The sequence below is a fragment of the Apodemus sylvaticus genome, chromosome 1, assembly GCF_947179515.1.
Source record: "Apodemus sylvaticus chromosome 1, mApoSyl1.1, whole genome shotgun sequence".
Lineage (NCBI taxonomy): Eukaryota > Metazoa > Chordata > Mammalia > Rodentia > Muridae > Apodemus > Apodemus sylvaticus.
In genome coordinates, this window is record NC_067472.1 from 75,229,303 (window position 1) to 75,248,842 (window position 19,540).

The 19,540-nt window shown below is 37.9% G+C and overlaps 1 protein-coding gene across 11 annotated transcripts in view; it reads left to right on the forward strand.

The window, feature by feature from the left end:
* The window catches only part of Ate1 (arginyltransferase 1), a 125,201-nt gene that overhangs the window by 3,664 nt on the left and 101,997 nt on the right, over positions 1-19,540 (forward strand). For 4 of the 11 annotated variants that reach the window (XM_052197210.1, XM_052197242.1, XM_052197256.1 and 1 more), the window contains exons 2-7: positions 162-225; positions 2,601-2,663; positions 6,091-6,194; positions 7,785-8,039; positions 9,247-9,473; positions 12,823-12,951. In XM_052197210.1, the coding sequence (XP_052053170.1) occupies positions 162-225; positions 2,601-2,663; positions 6,091-6,194; positions 7,785-8,039; positions 9,247-9,473; positions 12,823-12,951 (842 nt within the window). Of the gene's footprint in view, positions 1-161; positions 226-2,600; positions 2,664-6,090; positions 6,195-7,784; positions 8,040-9,246; positions 9,474-11,856; positions 11,986-12,822; positions 12,952-19,540 lie in introns of all 11 variants that reach the window. The other 7 variants (XM_052197275.1, XM_052197265.1, XM_052197214.1 and 4 more) reach the window with 4 other exon arrangements.

Consider the following 19,540-nt stretch of genomic DNA (forward strand, 5'->3'; position numbering starts at 1 on the left):
TTTACACAGGGTCTGACTAGGTAGTCCAGAGATCCACCTGTCTCTGCCTTTGCATTTTTGCCACACCTAGTCTAACTTACCTCTTTTTTTCTTGAATACTGAAGAGTGTTAACAAGAAGATGATGCAGTGTGGGGAACTAGCATGGCTCTTACTTTTTCAGGCATGTGGGCACATTCCATGACCGTGCAGGATTATCAGGATCTTATCGACCGAGGATGGCGAAGGTAAAGTTCTGTAACACAGATGCTTTCTGTTATTGCTTCGTTGCTTCTCATCACTGTACAGTGAGAATTGCCTTTATGATACTCTTTTACAGTATAAGAAAGTTTAAGGAACTGTTTATTATCTTCTTTTGTGTACTGTAGTGATTTGTTCTCAGAAACTTATTAGCAAAGTTAAAAATTATCTATAAGGTAAAATACATTATAACAAACCTCGTGTGCTTATTACTAACCTTTGGCAGTTACTGGAATTCTTCTAGTCTGCTAATTCTCTGTGCTCTTCCTCCTCTTCAAAGCGTTTGACAGCAGGCTACATGTTAGCTATTATGGCAGAAAGCATATTGCAACATATATATCTGAGAAGAAATATTTTTTCTTTTAACTTATCTACCATGCCTTTATCATCTTATAAAATTAATAGTAGTTTTTGCTGAAAGTGGTGTCCCATGCCAGTAATCCCAGCACTGGGAAGCAGAGGTAGGTGGATCTCTTGTGAGTTTGAGACTAGCCTGGTCTACATAGTGAGCTTCAGGCCAGCTGGGGCTACTTGATGAGGGCCTATCTCAAAAACAAAAAAGAAAAATTAATGTAATTTTTTTGATGAATGCTAAGTACCTGGGTTTTGTTTTCTAGATTTACTTCTTTTTGTTTTTATACATGTTTGGGTGTACATGTGTATACAGGCTGACTTCAGAAGTTTTCCTTACTATACCCAGACTTAGTGCCATTTTGGCTAGTTGGGCTAGCCAGCTTGTTCCGGAGTTCCTATCTCTGCTTCCTGTAGTTGCCATTACACACCTGGCGTTGGGGATCTGGACTCCAACCTTCACGCTTGCACAGCAAGGGCTTTTATTTCTGCGTCATCATCCCAGTTCCTAGGTTGCCTTAAAAAATGTTTCCTTGTTTGTGTTGGGGGATGTGCTTGTATGTGCTACAGTATAGGATGTGCTTGTGTGTGCTACAGTATATATGCAGCTCAGAGGACACCCCTTGGAGGGTTCTTTCCTTCTACCCTGTGGATTCTGAGGATGAGATCAGGCCTTCAGTCTGGCAGCAAATGCCTTCATCCACAGAGCTATCTCACCGACTCAGGAGACACAGACACACTCCAGTTGGTTAATTGACTCTGTAATCGTTCATACACTGTGTTTTCTTGGTAAGCTTTTTTTTCTTTTGAGATAGGGTTTACTATGTGCTCCGGACTGTTCTGGTACTCTGTGAAGGCCTGTGTCTGCTGCCTGAGCACTGGGGTTAAGGTGTATGCCACCAAGCCTGGCTTGATAGTGATTTTTAAGTAACTTTTGGGAAATAAATGCAAATAGTATTAAGCATTAAGTACCGCATGCTGGTGTTCTCTAAAGCTAGGATTGAGCAAACCAATTAAAATGTTAATACTCATTTTAAATTTAATATGAGTCTCAAAATGTAGAATGAGGGTCAGATGTTGTAGGATTTTGGATGACATGATAGGGATCATGTTTAAAGTGAGGAGGAGACATTCAGAGATTTTATATGAGAACGATGTGATGTAATTTGTTTCAAAAGGTTCATTTGTGTGTCAGAGAGGTATTTGAGAGGCAGGAAGACAGAGTTCCAGAGAAGAAACCAAGACTTCTATCTTATCTTAGTGTCGATGAGGAGAGGACAAATTTAGGTATGTTTTACACATAGACATTTTCAGATAGGAAACAGAGGTGAGTTACAGAAATAGTCTAAAGAGACTCTGACTTGAGAAATGATGGAGTGGTTCTACCCCTAACCTGGCTGCAGTTTCTATGACTGAGGCTAGTTGTGTGGTACTGAGCTATGCAGGCAGTGTGTGCCTGTGTCATCCTAAGCAGGCTTTGTGAGTCCTATAGCCTCATGGACATTTTTTTTTATTATTATTTTCAAAAGATTTTTATAAATGTAAAAATTATGTGTCTGGGTGTGTGTGTGTACGGCAGCATGCACATGTGAAAGCAGGTGCCTGTGAGCAAGAGGAGGTGGAGCCCTGGGGACTGAAGGGAATGGGGGTGGGGGTGGGGAGGGTGGGAGTGCTGAGAGCTGAACTTGGGTCCTCTAGAGAAGCAGTCCATGGTCATAGCCACTGAGCCAGTGCTGCAGCCTCCTCACACGGCAGTTTCATTACTGTCCCTGTGGTACAGGGACAGTAGCAGCTGAAGACGCCGAAGCTCGGAGCTGTGGGTGCTGGCGAGACCATGAGAGGACTGACCTTGTAACACACCTGTTAAGGTTTAGGAAGGAAAAAGTTGCTTTTTGGTTTTTTTTTTATGCTATTGAGTAGATTTTTCACCCTTATTTTAGGGGTTTTCTAATCTATTTTGGTACATGTGAAAAGTACATAAGAAATTAACAAGCTATTTTTATAATTTTAGAAGTGGAAAATATGTGTACAAACCTGTCATGAATCAAACATGCTGTCCTCAGTATACAATAAGGTAAGATCTACAATGAAAAGATTGTGTGTATTTAAAGTAGAATTTTAAGACTTTTAAAATACTATTTCTAGTTTAATTAGACATTGGAAGGAAAAGGAAAGTAAATGAATTGTCTTTTGTACATACTGATTTGATTCATGTATTGACAAGTAGATTCTAATATTGTTTAGTCAGTTTAGTCCTGATACAAAGATGATAATAAAAATCTTTGGTAGGGCAGTGGTGGCGCACGCCTATAATCCCAGCACTCTGGGAGGCAGAGGCAGGCAGATTTCTGAGTTCCAGGACAGCCAGGGCTATACAGAGAAACCCTGTCTCGAAAAAACCAAATCCAAAAAAAACCAACCCCCCCCCCCAAAAAAAACAAAACAAAACAAAAAAAACTTTGTTATATAGTGGATATTATGAAATATTGCTGAATATTTAAATTACTTTGTTTGGAACAGGATTTCTCTGAGTAGTCCGGGTTGCCCTGGAACTAGCTCTATAGACCAGGCTGGTCTCAAACTTAAGAGATTGACCTGCCTCTGTCTCCTGGTGCTGGGCTTAAAGGTGTTTGCTACCATCCTTTGGCAGTCTTTTTTTTTTTTTTTTTTAACGGAAGAAGTAAACTCTTTCCTTTGCATGTCAGTGTCAGTTGTTGATAGTTTCTTGGCTGGGGTGAAATTTCCTGCTTCCTTTTCCCTCTTAGTTCTGGGTCCCTGTCTTAGTTAGGGTTTCTGTTGGTACAGTGAAATATCATCACCAAAAGCAAGTTAGGGAGAAAAGGGCTTATTTGGCTTATACTTCCACATCGTAGTATATCATTGGAGGAACTCAGGATAGGAACTCAAGCAGGGCTAGAACTTAGAGGCAGGAACTGATGCAGAGGGCATGGAGGAATGCTGCTTACTGGAGCAAGCCATATTCCCCATGGCTTGCTCAGTCTGGTTATAGAACCCAGGACCACCAGCCTAAGGATGGCACCACCCACAATAGGTTGGACCTTCCCCCATCAATCACCAATTAAGAAAATGCCCTACAGTTGGATTTTATGGAGTACTTTGATCTATGACTCAACTGGATGTAACCTACTCACTGTCTGTTTCACTTGGTGGCAAAAGATGTCTGGCTGGGGCTTTGTCTCCAGTATTTGGTAACTCCATTTATATTTCTTTCATATAGTTTATATTTTAGGAAACTTCTAGAGTAGTGGGTTATCATATGACCCTTAGTGTTAGTTGTTCCTCCACATTCTTACCATTCTTATCCTTTTATCCAGTTCCCCCCCCCCCCCCCCCAGAAATATATATCTACTTCTCTGTCCTTGGGGGAATCTGTTTTCCTTCCTTGGTCCCTTTCTTAATGCCTAACCTCTGTGGCCATATGGGCTATAGTATGCCTTTTGAAGGCTTAAAAGCTAACATCCATCCATATGTAAGGAAAAATGTACAATATTGTATGGGAGATTTTTGGAGACAGGGTTTCTCTGCATAACAGTTTCGGTTGTTCTGGAACCCACTTTGTAGATCAGGCTGGCCTTGAATGCACAAAGATTTGTCTGCCTCTGCCTCCTGAGTGCTGGGATTAAAGTGATGTGCCACCATGCCTGGTGACTTTTTCCCCCCTTATTTCTTTGTCTGAAATGTATTTTTTGAAGTCTTTGTCCTCAGTGCTCTGGCATTTCAAGTTTAGTCTTATGTCTGTTTTCATTAGTCACATGTGGATATAAGAGGATATGAGAAAGCCCTTATCCGAGGTGTTCTCATTGTATCCCTCAGATTGGAAGCATTTGCTTGAAATACTTTGCCAATAGGTTATTTTTTGTCCAGTGCTTCTATTTAGATATTGAACCTGTAGTTTGTTTTCTTTACTTTTCCCCCCAGTTTTTCATCTCTCTCTCTTTTTTAATCTTTTGAGAAATTTCCTTTATTTTTTAAATCTACTTAATTTTTTTCCCCATCATTTTCTACAACTGAAAACAATTTTTTCTTGGGGTGTGGTGGTGGTGGTACTGCTGTTGTGGTTGTAACAAGCTTAGAAAAATAAGAGATTTCCTCAAAGAAGTTTTTGAGTTTTTGTTCATATATATATATATATATATATATATATATACACACACACACACATATTATATATATACATATATATGTATATATAGTCTGTATTCTTCAGTTTGGGACTTATCTTTGTAGTAGAGACTCTGCTCAAGTGTTCTGACTCCAGCTTTTCAGCATCCCAGTAAACTCATCTAAAGAATGGGTCATTTTTTTCTATAGGTGTCAGATAAATTGCGTTAGGTGAGCTAGTCTGTGATGTAAATATTTTTAGATCTGATCACTTTTTCGAGAGAACGTGTGCAGTACTTATGGCCAAGGGTTAGATGTATGTAGATGTCATTCTGCTTCCTGTTTTAAGTATGTGACACACAGAAGGCCCTGCCTGTCTTTTGCTCTCCCCTGAGAGCTGACGTGTGTAAGGAGTCAACTGTGTGGAGCTAAGGAGGAGGTCTGACATGGGACTGTCTTGAAAACAGATTTTGAATAGGTCTTCTTAATTTTAGACCCAGCTTCAGCACAATTTCAGAGGTATCACATATCAACAGTATGTAAGATTTTTAGAGGTAATATATAGAGCAGTGCTTCTTTTAATGCTGTTGACCCTTTAATACCCATGTTTTGGTAACCCCTAACCATAAATTTATTTTTGTTGCTCTTTCATAACTGTACTGTTATAAATTGTAATGTAAATATCTGGGTTTTTCTATGGTCTTAGGTGTAACCCCTGTGAAAGGATCATTTAGTACCCAGAGGGGTCATGACCTGCAGGTTGAGAACCACTGATAGAGGGAAAATTGAATATCTTACTGTTTTTCCCATTATTGAGTTAGGATTGGATTTTGTTTACCTAAGTCAGTTACCACACACCTACACACAAACGTGTGTGTGTGTGTGTGTGTGTGTGTGTGTGTATCTTGCTATCTACCTATCCACCCATCCATCCATCCATCCACCCATTCATCCATCCACCCATCCATCCACCCATCCATCCACCCATCCATCCACCCACCCATCCACCCATCCATCCATCTATCCATCCATCCATCCATCTATCCATCCATCCATCCATCCATCCATCCATCCACCCATCCATCCATCCACCCATTCATCCATCTATCTGTTTTCCACTTTCCAGTATTTTTTTTTTTGCCTTCTCTTTTTCCTTTGGCTTATGTTTTTTTTCTCTTCTTCCTTCTCTTTTTTTCTTACCTTTTAAAGAAATCCCTTATAGTTACAGTGAGGTTTGGAGTAGGATTAGAGGCCGCCTTAAGTCTCTTCTTCACAAAAAACCCCAAGCATGAAATTTGCTGCAATCTACAATATACTATCCTCAACTGATCTTACTAAAAGCTTTAGTTCACTTTTAAAATATTTATTTGCTTTCCTAGGTGTCATCCTTTACAGTTTCAACCATCAAAATCTCACAAGAAAGTTTTGAAAAAAATGCTGAAATTTCTGGCTAAAGGGGAGATCCCAAAAGGCAATTGTGAGGGTAAGATGAGATCTGGTCTGGAAACTATTTGCTGTAAACATTAAAATGTATCTCTTCAATGCTCCCCTTTCACATGTCTAGCTCAGGTCAGGCAGGGGAAGGAGGTTTTTATAAAATAATCCTATACTCATATCATAAGGCCAGGGATATAGTGACACCACCATTTGTCCCACTAGACCCTCCAATAAGGATGTAGGGAGTACATACTAAGAGAGCCTGTTTTTAAAAGAAAATTAAGGGTCATTGTAAAATGTTGTGAGTTTCTTAAATTTAAGTGTTTTATTCATATGCTTTGACAACTGGTCTGACTTGATTCTAATGATGTCTTTGTGAGCAGATGCTCAAATGAGGGAGAGATGACTCAGCAGGTTCTGCTTAGGTGCCTCAGGTATGCTGTGCAAGCCTGACTTCCTGAGTGGGATCCTGGAGTCCAGGTAAAAAGTCAGAGCTAGTGTTGTGTAACCCTGGCATTCCTAGTGAAGATGGAGCTGGAGATGAGAGGATTGCCCCAGGCTTGCAGCCAGGACGTAGGCCTGGGGTGCGCAACACAGTCCAGCACAGCAGGAGAGAAACAAGGTGGAGGGCAGTGGCTGACTCCACACGGAATGCATGACAAATACAATAGAAAAAAATGCTTTTCTTCACTAAACAGTATTTTATGAAACTGTCTTAGTTATCTGATCAATTTTAAATTATCAGTGACTTCCCTATACCTAAAAGATTATTACTATCATTTAATTTATTTTACTTTTTCAGATTTTCTTTTCAGTGTTTTAACTATTAACCTTTTAAGTTCTCCTATAATTGATGCCTACTTTGGGGAGTGTCATTCTCTGAGCTCTTTCTCACTACTGCCATAGGCAGCACCTAATCCTCCACCCTAGTTTTAGCTTGTTCACTCATTCCACAACCACAAGTAGGTTTTCAATGCCTGTGGTTGTTGTGGTAACTGTTTTGACCACTGGAAAGACAATGGCTGGCCAAGCAGGTGAGTTCTTTGGGACTGTCCTAGAGTAGGTGTGGCTTAGCTGAGGCCAGCAAAACGAGGCCAGAAGACTTGGGTTTAGAGGTTAGGTGCTAATTAGAGGCTTGGAGATAGTTTCGATGTTTCTCTGATGGAGTATATTATATACATAGTTGTAAGAATTAAATAAGTGTTGAATTTCTTTTGGTGTCTAGAAATCACAGTCCATAGGTGAATTGATTGCTTATGTTTCATGCGGCTTGCAAACTTGGCTCTTGGTTTAACTTGTTATGGGCTTCTCAGTTGTGTTTAAACTGATCTTACAGGTGATAGAGTCACCAGGCCAAGGGGGAAAGGTTGAAATCTTAGGTCACAATTTTCTTTAGGTGAGACAAGATTCATTCCATCAGTTGGGTATATCCCATCCTTGGGAGCTTGACCACAGCTGGCGCAGTGACATATTTTCCTGCTAGAGCACTATGTCTCAGGTGAAGTAGCTGCCTTGCTTTGGAAGGCAGGCCATGGATTTGTTAGCTATAGAAACAAGATTACTTACAGTTATATAATCCTAAATGTGTCAAATAATATAGCTGATGATGGACTTTCCATTGTTTTCTCCTTTGTAGATGAGCCCATGGATTCTACAATGGAGGATGCTGTTGATGGTGACTTTGCATTAATGAACAAGTTGGATATAAAGTGTGATCTTAAAACACTTAGCAGTGACCTCAAAGGAAGCATAGAGAGTGAAGAGAAGGAGAAAGAAAAGAGTTTAAAGAAAGAAGGATCTAAAGAATTAATCCATCCACAAGCTATAGAGGAGAAGTTGGGCTCTGGTGAACCATCACATTCAATCAAAGTTCATATTGGTCCTAAGCCAGGTAGTGCACATTTTATATCACTTGATAGTTATACCTGGAGACTTTGATTAGATTTTCTTGTGTTGTGATTTTTTGTTTTGAGGGGGTGGTGGGGATAAGGTTTTTTTCCCTTCCCTCTTTCCTTTCCTTTCTTTTCCTTTCCTTTCTTTTCCTTTCCTTTCTTTTCCTTGCCTTGCCTTTTCTTCTCTTCTCTTCTCTTCTCTTCTCTTCTCTTCTCTTCTCTTCTCTTCTCTTCTTTTCTTTTCTTTTCCTTGGTTTTTTGAGACAGGGTTTCTCTGTGTAGCCCTGGCTGTCCTGGAACTCACTCTGTAGACCAGGCTGGCCTTGAACTCAGAAATCTACCTGCCTCTGCCTCCCAAGTGTTGGGATTAAAGGAATGTTTTACCACACTTGGTTTGGGGAAAAATCTTAATCAGATTAGCTAATTATTTATTTGAGGACAGTTAATATTACTTTAAAGAACTTGTATGTTCTTCCAGGGAATATGTAATGTTTGGGCTACTCAATTTTTATTGGTTACAATAGGATGCATTAATTCATGGTTTTAAAAATTAACAGAATTCATCAACCTTGAATTCTGTGAGCACAGAGTGTAATTGCAGACACAAATATGTTAAAATGAGCAAGGATTTTTTTTAAAAGATTTGTTTATTTTTATATATGTGAGTACACTGTAGCTGTCTTCAGTCACACCAGAGGAGGGCATCGAATCCCATTATAGATGGTCGTGACTCACCACGTGGTTGCTGGAAGAGTATCCCTGGAAGAGCAGCCAGTGCCCTTAAGCAATGAGCCTTCTCCCCAGCCCCAAGGATTCTTCATAATTAAAAGAAATACTACAACAATCCCCCACCAAAGTTTGTCCTAGATTCAAAATGTCCCCAGAAATGTGGGCCACAGAGGTAGAAGATTCTTGAAGTGCTTATTTCTACTTGCAGAAGCAGAAGAGTGGGCAGATGTTTAAAATGGATGAATAAATGGATGAATGAATGAACAGATGAATGTCTTTTGGTAATAGAACTGCCTTGAGACAGACATTTGTGTGACCTTTAACCTTCTTTGACAGCTGTCTCTAGGGTAGAATTTTAATGATCCTGTGAAACTTCATTGTGAACTCTTTGGACTTATTCTATTTAATCTATAGTACTTGAAAAAGACATTTCTAGAGGCAAATGCCATTGGTCTAATATTTTGACATTCTTTTTAGGTAAAGGGGCTGATTTGAGTAAGCCTCCATGTCGAAAAGCAAAGGAAATGAGGAAAGAAAGGAAAAGGTTAAAACTGATGCAGCAGGACTCAGCTGGAGCCTTCGAGGGTTTCCAGGCCCAAGGCCAGCCAGTGTGTTTGTTACCAAAGGCTAAATCCAACCAGCCCAAGTCTCTTGAAGATTTGATTTTTGAATCTTTACCAGAAAATGCATCGCACAAGTTAGAGGTACTTGGAGGGTTTTTATGACTGGTTGCATTGTGTTTTGTGTTGGGTACTTATTTTCTTTGCACTATTACTTACCAGTTAGTATTTTCCTATTTAGCATTTCTGTTACCATAAGTCAGCTGCTATTTGAGAAAATTCTTTAGGAGCTTTTGAAAATATTTTAGGCAACTAGTAATATCGTTTTAAAAAATTCATTAGTAGCATGTTTTTAAGCAGGGTACTCTGGCTTTTTGTGTTACTTGATTGCAATTAAATAGTTTATAAAAACAGAAATATTATAAAATTAATTTTATCTTAGAAATTAGAATGATAAAAGATAATTTAGATATTAAAAGACTAGAACATAATAAATAAATTGGTTTTATCGTATTTCAAGCTAGGTTTTGATCAAGGTAGCACTGTTGCCATATATACACACCTGTACTAACTTATATTACTGTCCTAGTCAGGGTTATGTGCAACCTTTTATATATGCTGTGATAAAACACCATGACCACAAAGCAAGGTGGAGAGGAAAGAGTTTATTTGGCTACACTTCCCACATCCCTGTTTATCACTGAAGGAAATCAGAATAGGAACCCAAGCAGGGCAGGAACTTGGAGGCAGGAGCTGATGCAGCGGCTGTGGAGGGTTGCTGCTGACTGGCTTTCTTCCCATGGCATGCTCAGCCCCCTTTCTTACGAAACTCAGGACACCAGCCTAGGAATGGCACCACTCGAATGGGGTGGGCCCTTTCTTATCAATCGTTAATTTAAAAAATGCCCTACAACTAGATATTATAGGAACATTTTTTTTCAATTGATGTTCCTTCCTGTCAGATAACTCAAGCTTATGTCAAGTTGACATAAAATTAGCCAGCACAGCTACCAAATCCTTTCTAATTAAGAAATCTTAGCCAGTTTAGCTAAAATTTTTTTTGTGCCAAATTTCCATTTTTCTCAAACTTTTATGTTTCAACAACAAGTTAAAAATGTCAATATTAATTATATATTAAAATTATTTTAAAAGCATTAGCCATAATGTGTAAAAATATTCTCATACTTGATTTGAGTTTGTAGCTTAATATCCAAGGACATTAATGTTAATCTTAATGGGGCTAAAGTGATTGTTCAGTGGAAAGAGTGAAGACCTTAGTTTGAATCTCTGGCTTTCTTATATTCATGGCTGTGTGTGCCTGTAACCCCAATTTTGGGGGGTTTAGGCAGCCGGATCTCAGAGCTTGTTGGCTAGCCTACTTACCTAGACAAAATGGTGAGCCTCTGGTTCAGTGAGAGGCATTAATGTGTAAGGCAATGGAGCTGTACTCCACTTGCCAACCGTAGGGGTGTGTACCCACACACTCATGTGCATGCACTGCACACACAAACATCAGAAAGATAAAAAGCTTTTATCCAACAAATTTTAACAACTTTGACCATTACAACTACTTGTTACTTTGATACTGTTAATAACTTTCTTCCTTCCAGACTTGTAGAGAATTGAATATACTACTTAAAATACAAAGGGGCTTTTATCCTTTGATCATAAGTAGGGAATTCAGGGAATCAGCCACACCCTAAATAACAGTTCTGTAGGTCTCAGCATTTACATTTTTAATATGGTAGTACTCAGAATGTGAGGGATTTGTTATCTATCCACTGGATGTCACTCTTTTTCCTTTGCCAACATGAGATGCCCCATTATGTCCTCATTGCATTGCATTTAATTTCCTTTTGCTGCTATTTTACTAATGCATCTTAACTGTTAGTAATTAATGTTAAGGTAAATGTTAGCTAGTCCTGTGCAGAGTTATCATTTTTAACTTATGCTCATTTAAGGTCCTGAAAGCTTTGATTTATTTATTTATTTATTTATTTATTTATCCATCCAAGATGTTGACATTTTAAGATAATCGCAAAGGAAACAAAATAGTGCATTTAACTCTACAGTGACATGCTCACACTTTGTGAGAGATTCCTCTCATAGTTACACAGTTGTAGGTTAGTTACTAATGATGAATAAAGGTACCTAAAGGTATATTTACAGTTTTTAGTGTTTCTGACTGATTTTTAGTAAGTTGTGGACAACTAAAATTTGAGAGTGTGTTATCACAGCTAAGAGGAACCTGTCAGTTTACAGTAGAGATAGGTGTTTATAATTTGTCAGAGGTGAGGCTTAAATTTAGAGGGGAATCTTCTTTTGCTTTCTTTAGTAGACTGTAGATTGTAGCAATAACTTTTTCTTCATTTGCTAACTTAGCTAATTTTTAATGTTAAAATTCATGTTTATGCTTTAATATTATTTGAAACATGGTTTTTTGATAGAGCGTTTCTGATAGTGCATATTCTGTAGAATTGAATCAGTGGATGAATTAATAAACATTGTTTTTTAACTCCTTCTGAAGGTGAGGGTGGTAAGATCTTCTCCACCAAGTCCTCAGTTCAAAGCCACATTTCAGGAGTCTTACCAGGTCTATAAACGTTACCAGATGATTATTCACAAGGATCCACCTGATAAGCCAACTGTGAGCCAGGTCAGCAGGCCAAGTATGAGATTTTGGTATAATTGTACTATACTTTTGTTTATATACAATTTGTAGCATAACTGCGCAAAGACTGAGTGAGTGAACATTCTGTAAATGTGAATTCACTATCGTCATGTGTTAAGTGCCAGTCACACAGAGTTTCAAAATGGAAAGTCATATGCTACATTGCCTTTATTCAAAGCTGCAGTCTGTTTATTTATATTTATCTACAAATCAGTCATGTAGCTTCAAGTTAAATACCCTTGAGAAGAAGGTGCACTTGGCCTGGTGTGTTGCTATACTTCATTCACGTTTGAAAGTCATCTAGAGTTGATAGCAGCTCATTTATTCATTATTAATGGAATACCCATATATAAAAGAGATGGACTGGAAAAGGAAGAAGGTAGAGGCCTTTAATAGACTCCTTGTCCACTTACAGTTTTATATAGCAGATGATTTAAAAAGAAAAAAAACAATATCTGGGAATGAAAAGAGCCTAAAGCACTTCATTCAGTAGAGGTGGCTGAAGTGCTGGCTGAGACCCTGAGACCAGCTCGCAGCAGTAGCATTAGTGAATATGACAGTACTGCTGGTGAATAGAGAAAAAACAAAGTAGAAATAAATTGTCTGTCTGGCTCTTGTGAGTTTAAGGTTGTCCTGAATGTTGGTAGACAGTTGGCACTTAGGACTGTGCCACTCCATTCCATTCCTGCTGCTTTATGACAAATCTGAGGGCTGAACTTTGGAAGTGGTTTGCAGAGATCTTCTTCTAGCCTCACCTTCAGAAGTGTGTCAACAGGTAGAGTTGGTTCAATAGCATTGGCTTATATTTTCCTTGCTCTGAAGGTGAGGCTAGTACCTGCCTCCTTTGAGGACCCAGAGTTCAACTCATCCTTCAACCAGTCCCTTTCTTTATATACCAAGTATCAAGTGGCTATACACCAGGATGCACCTGTTATGTGTGGAAAGTCTGAGGTACTGTCTCTTAAACACTTTTTCCCTATATTGACAAGGTTTTAAAGAAGCATGATCTGTCTTAACTATTAAGTAGAGCTGATTGATGACTCTGAGTATCTCTTACTGACCTTTGTGGAAAAGATTAAGACCTAGCATTTTGAATCCTTTAATAAAAATAATTGTAAATTCAAAAAGTTTTTTTTTTTTAAACCAGGAACCTGAATACAGCATTATTAAGGTTTTGTCCTGCAGCCTAAGTCAGCAGACATTTACTGACTAAACCTTGAAGTGGAAGGAGCACTTTGAGATTGTTGTATAATAAGCACTTTTTGAGGTCCTCCATTTCCCAGGCTGTGGATCTTAAATGAGTGACATATTCTACTGTTGTGACAGGGATAGAAGTGTGTTGGGATACAGAAACGGACAGGTGCAGGGGTGGCACTGAGTCAGGCATGGGCAGATGGGTAGGAGTATGTCTGGCCTGGAGAGGAGAAGAGTGTTCTTGGCAGCAGTTCAACCATGCTCAGCAGTATGGTGGCTCAAGTACATAGTATGTGTGAGGACGCACCCCTTAGCTAGTGCAAGACGAAAGAGAGAATGAGTAAGCTGTGCAGTTTTAATTACAAGCAAGACTTCTTTTTAAAGTTATCTTAAAAGCACGAAACACCTAAATGCCATTAATCATTCAGCAGTTCTCAACATGCATGTAAAGGTTTTGTTTCCCTCTTCATGTTCTTTGCTATTATGTTGGATTATTTTGTTCCAAATCTTGGCTGCTGTACCATTTTTTTCTATAAGTACTTTAGTATATATCGTACTAAAATGTTTGTTAATGAGCTAAGGCAATCTAGGAAGAATTAAAAACATGTATAGAATAGTTTAGTACTTAAGAAAAATCAACTTAGTAGGCAGAGGAAACCAAAGTTGAACTGATTTTTTTCTTGTGGTGCTGGATATTGAACTTTGTATATGATAGGCAAGCATTTTACTGTAGTTTAGCTCTTGAAGTGATACTATTTTTTTTAAAAACAAGGAAATTTTACTTGTATATGTAACTAGCTTTATTCCTCCTGAAAATATCAGGTCTATGTCTTTTCTCATTGTCTTCCAGCTCCAGTTTTCTCTACATTTCTTTAATCGTAGACTGACTCATGCTGGTAGAGATGAATAATGTTAATGTAGTGCTTATCATTCTAACAGTCTAGAACTCAGCTTTTAAAAACATGATTCTTTTTTCATTTTCCTGATGGCTTCAGTGAAAAAGTTGCAAGGATGTTGTATATTCTAATCCTGGGGCCAGTCACAGAAGCTGGGGCAGTGAGGAGCTGGAAATTGATGGGTGGTGGAGGCTCTCTACCTGAACCACAGTCTTGAGGAGGGAGTGGTTACTAGCATGCTGGCTCTTCCAAGATCCTGTCTGGGCTGAAGTCTCCATGGTGGAGATATACGGAGGAAGTCAGTATTCAAGAACGAGGAGTCTGAGGGCAGAGCCCAGAAGGCTTGATGGGTTTTACTGCATTTTTCATTTCTGTGTATCTGTCATTTTGTTCCTCTGATTCTTATTACTGCTTTCTTTTTAAAACATGATTAGTTTCTTGTATGACATTTAAAGTCCTTTCAAGATTTTTTTAATTTAAATTTTGAGACATAAAAATTTCTATAAAAGTACCTAATCTATAACTTATCCCATGGATTTTACTTTATTGGGTCTACTTCAGTTCTATACAAACTTTATTCCTTATAAATAAAGAAGTGTCATTTCTGTGGTTCTAGTTTCTTTTGTCTAGTCCCTTTTTGTGCCATTCTGTTACTGTTAACACAAGTTTCATGTATGTGTATTATAAATCAGTTATATTTTATATAATTTAAAAATACTTCATAATAAAATATTAATTTCTGTTTTATACAGAAAGAAAACCCTGTCTCGAAAAACTTTAAAAAAAAAAAAGAGAGATTTACCTCCCTTCCTTTGCCTCAGTGCTAGGATTAAAGGTGTGCACCATCACAGTGTATTTTTTGTTTTGTTTAATCTTTAAAAGGTTTTAAATAATGAACATGTGATTTTTTTAGAGCAGTTTTAGGTTAAAGGCTTTCTTTAAATGTTAAAAATTCTTGTGGTTTCAAGACAGATTATAGCATGGGGGCTCAGTTTTTATTTTGAAGTTATATCTCTGACTTTAAAAGGTATATCTGAATTTTGAATTTTTACTTTATAGTTAAGACGTTTTAGAAGTGGCAGCTCTTGTGGGCAATGCCACATATACCCATTATCCGTGACTGCTAAACAAAGAAATTAAAACCCGAGTTAACTTAGTTACAGTAGAAGTCTTAGTTAATTTTATAATAATAAAAAATGCTTTTTGTGAGCAGTTCCAAAGTCAGGACTTGATTGTATAGTATAGCCTGTCATAAACTGTAAGAATTTGCTACTGATAGTAGTTAAATTGCCAATGGCTTTTTATTTCTAACATTTAAGAAATGAATTAACATTTGCTTAAATTATTTGTTGCAAAGGTACTCTTGAATTTTCAGCATAATGTTATTAGTACTTTTGGGGAAGATGCAAGGAAAGGGAGTTCAAGCTAGTTCAGGGAACATTTGTTCTTACAATTTCTTTTGCTTAAAATTTCCTAAACATTGTTTTAGGTCACAAGTCAACATCATGTATAACATTAGATAAAGCTCTTTATAATTATATGTAACTGAACTTTTCTTACATATAATAGAGAATTAAAGAATTTATCCAAAGAACCACAAATGGTTAGTTCAGGGCAGCATGTAGGAAAGTTAGTACTTTTTATGTAAAACTATGGGCCTGAAGTTGGCCTAAATAATTAATATAGACTAACCAACATCAATGAAGTATTGAACTAAACAAATTTTCCAAATAATTGAAGCATTCTATGTTCTCTGAAAATTTAAAATGGAAGTCCTTCCATAGCATATTTTGTTCTTGTCTGTTCTCAAACAGAACACTTAGCAGGACCTGCCTGTTGATAGTGACTTTCATGTCTTTAGGAGAATTATTTTGCTTTTGCTATGGTTCAGTATACCAGTGCTCCCACCATTTCTTCCCTACAAAGTTACTGCTCTGTGTCACCTCTTATCCTCTTTCTTGCTTTCAGTTCTTGTATTAGTTTGTCTAGTATTCAAATTTGTTTCCTTTTTAATTTTTTGATAATAATTGTTAAAACAGGTATTGTGTACCTCCTAGTAAGGTACTGTTTCAAAGGCATTAGTACAGTTAGCAACTCAGTGAACAATCAGATAAAGATCCCTTGGTTATTAAACAAGCATAATGAAGTAGTTAGTAGTTTGCAGGGTAGCAGGGTTTATTTTAGAAAAGGTAGATGTAAACATAGTTTAGAAATACTGGTCATTAGCTAGAAAACTAGGCCGCCAAATTTGTTGTTAGTAATTTAGAAAGTGGAAAAAGATGCTTGAGAGATGTTTTAGTAAATAAAACAATTTAAAATATTTACTGGAGCTGGAGTTACAGGCAGCTGTGAGCCGTCTAAAGTGGGATTTGAGACGCTGACCTCAGGTCTTACAAGTGCAGTGCGAGCTCCTAAACAAGGAACCATCTCTCTAGCCCCAGACACTTTTTTTGTTTCTTCATCTTAACTGTCACATTGTTTTTTTCAGGAGTTTGGTCTTTGGTTGAGTACCTGAAGTTCTGGAGCAGTGCTGTGCCTGAGCACTAGTTAGGTTTAACTTACTAAGTACAAGCATATTGACTACTGCATGTAATCTGTGCACACTTCTGTTATTTCTGAAAGTCGAGGAATGGAACGAAATAAAAAATGTGAAATGATTTGTTTGGTATGAAAGGGATGGTAGTTTTTTTTTTTTTTAAAGTTTATTCCACTTTTTCATTTTTAGGAGAGACTGGTTGAAGAGCATGTGCTGTGATGCTTATGTGGAGTTCAGAGAACAGCTCTTGGGAGTCAGCTCTGGTTCTTTCAGATTTGCTTGTTTTATTTTATTTGTTTGCCAGCCTGCATGCATGTGCATACATCATTGGTGCTTATAGAGGTCAGAAGAGGGCCTGAGATCTCTGGGAGTGGAGTTTTGCCTGGCTGTGAACCACCCTGTGGGTACTGGAAATTGAACCCAAGTCCTCTGCCTTTCCAGCCCATGATGCTAATTCCTGATGAACCATGATTGTCTAAGAGCAAATGTGACCAGTGGTAAATTGTTTGGGTTGGTGATATGAGGTGATAACAGTTTAATTCCATCTGTCAGGGTCAGAATATTGATGGGCTGAAGAGAACCAAGGGTGAGGTATAAACTCATCAGTTTTCTGTCTTCAACAGTAGCCCTCCACTTGTTTCCTGTGTGGCTCTGAGAGAGTTCCCAATCCTTCAGCTGTTTTTGCTGTTTCCTATTTGTGCAGCATGGAAGAGGGAATACAACAGTGCTTATTGTGAGGGGGAGAAATAAGATCATCCTTGTAATGGTGTCTGAACCCAGGATGCGGATTGGTGGTGATGTACATTTGTGCTATAAGGAGTCATCAGGATGTCACAAATATCAAGACTACTGAGTTTTCCTGAGGGGTTTTCAATCTGGTAGCCACTGATCCCTTTCTCCGCAGCTGTTTCTTACAAACAGCCTGCTCTGCTGCTTACTCACTGGACCAGAGCTCACTGGCTTTCTCAGGAAGGTCAGGAGCAAATAGATGAGACTTCTTCATTCACTCAGCATTGTCAGATAAAATTATTTTCACGTTGCTTTGTGTTTCCACATACATTAGCATATTTGTTTGAATTAAAGGTCACATGTTTTATTTGGTTACTCTTTTTTTTTTTCAGTGTTGAGAATTGAACTCAGGGCCTCATGTACATTAGCTATGTAAACTCCCAGCCCTAGTTTTGAACTTTAGTATTAATTTTTTCCAAAAGGGGGAAAATAAAATTCATCAACTTGTAAGAAAATTTTATGCTATTTTGACTCAATCTGTTACTTCACAGGAAACATGAAGAGTCCCACTAGTGAGCTTTGCATTTGTATTTCTTTTCTTCCCTTAGAACTGGAGAAAGAAAACGAGGTCTCTCTTTCATCTCATGGTAGAACTTGTTTAGACGTGGGCTAGTTCTGTTGATAAATTAGCTATATTGGGTCAATCAGTCATATACTCTTGCTTGTTATTCCAGTTTGGAAAAAATGTTTTGACAGAGCTGGAAGAAAGGCACAGGACCCAGCAGTGTTCTGTAACACAGAGACCAGGGAGCTTTGTCCTGTGAATCGACAGTTTTTCAGAAACAGCTGGAGAGAAATTTAGTTGTTACCAAATTGTAAATGTCTCAGGAAGAAAAAGGAAAATTTGAATGATGTCTAGAGCTCTTGACAGTTGTCTTCTTATAAGTAAAAGCTGCTTTTAATTTTCTGAGTGTTGAGAAATTTATCTACAATGAGTCACGCCCGTTTTAGTGTGTGCAGAGCTCTTTGGAGGGAGTGATCTTGCTGTGAGTGCCATTTGTCTTTAGGCTTTCTATTAGGTCTGCTTTCCCCATTAAATCCAAGGATCTTGTCAAGTGAGCAGTACTTCCTACTCATACCTGATCCACCCAAGGAAGGGTTGTGCTTTTGCTACAGTAACTTGGTATGCCAAATAATCTTAGGTAACTGCTTGCATGATTTAAAAGTTGGTTTTCTTCTAGTTGGTAATTACAAAAGTAAAAAATAATACTTATCTAGAGTATAATTCTACCTCAAAGTATGTCCAAAAAGAATATCTATATTTGTGTTGGTTTATAAATATTGGTGCATCTATTTTTGGCCTCTTATGTGACAGTCATTCTGAAATAGCTCAAAAAATTTACATTTAGAACATTTCCTATATTTATTTCCCCTGGGTTATAAAGGAATCTAGTTCTTTTATTCACCAAATCATATGAACATTTTAATTTCTTGTGTGTTTTTGTCATTATGGTAGAAAGATACCTCAATGAATAGAGCATAGTCTTACATATCTATAATATTATTCACGATACCCTAAATGTTCAAGGAATCTGGGCTTTTAACATTTTAAATTCTAAAAATTTAATAGCCAGTGCTGGAGAGACAGCTCAGAAATTAAGAGCAGTGACTGCTCTTCCAGAGGTTCTAAGTTCAATTCCCAGCAACCACATGGTGGCTCACTGTGTTTGTGTGTGTGTGTGTGTGTGTAAGTAAGAGGTTAAGCTGGTCTGCAGAACAGAATAGAAGGTCACATAGAACCACACAAGCTAAAATCATCTCAGTTATTATAAAGATGCAAAAATATGTGCTGGAGAAATGACAACTTTGTTAACAAATGAATAAGATTAGATTGTTGTCTCTCACCCTTCACAGCAAACAACTCCAAATGGATCAGAGATTATAATAAGACCTGTAACTCTGAAACTAGTAGAGAAACTGTTAGAGAAATAGAGAGATGTAGATTAGAAACTATTAGAGAAAATACTTCAAGATTCAGGCATAGGAAAGGACTTTCTGAATAGGATCCTAGTTGCTGGGAAATAGGGCCAACAATTGACAAATTGGACCTCATGATAAAAAGCTCTGTACAAAAGAAATTAACAAAGGAAGTTGTTAATTGAATAAAGAGGCAGCCCATCCAATG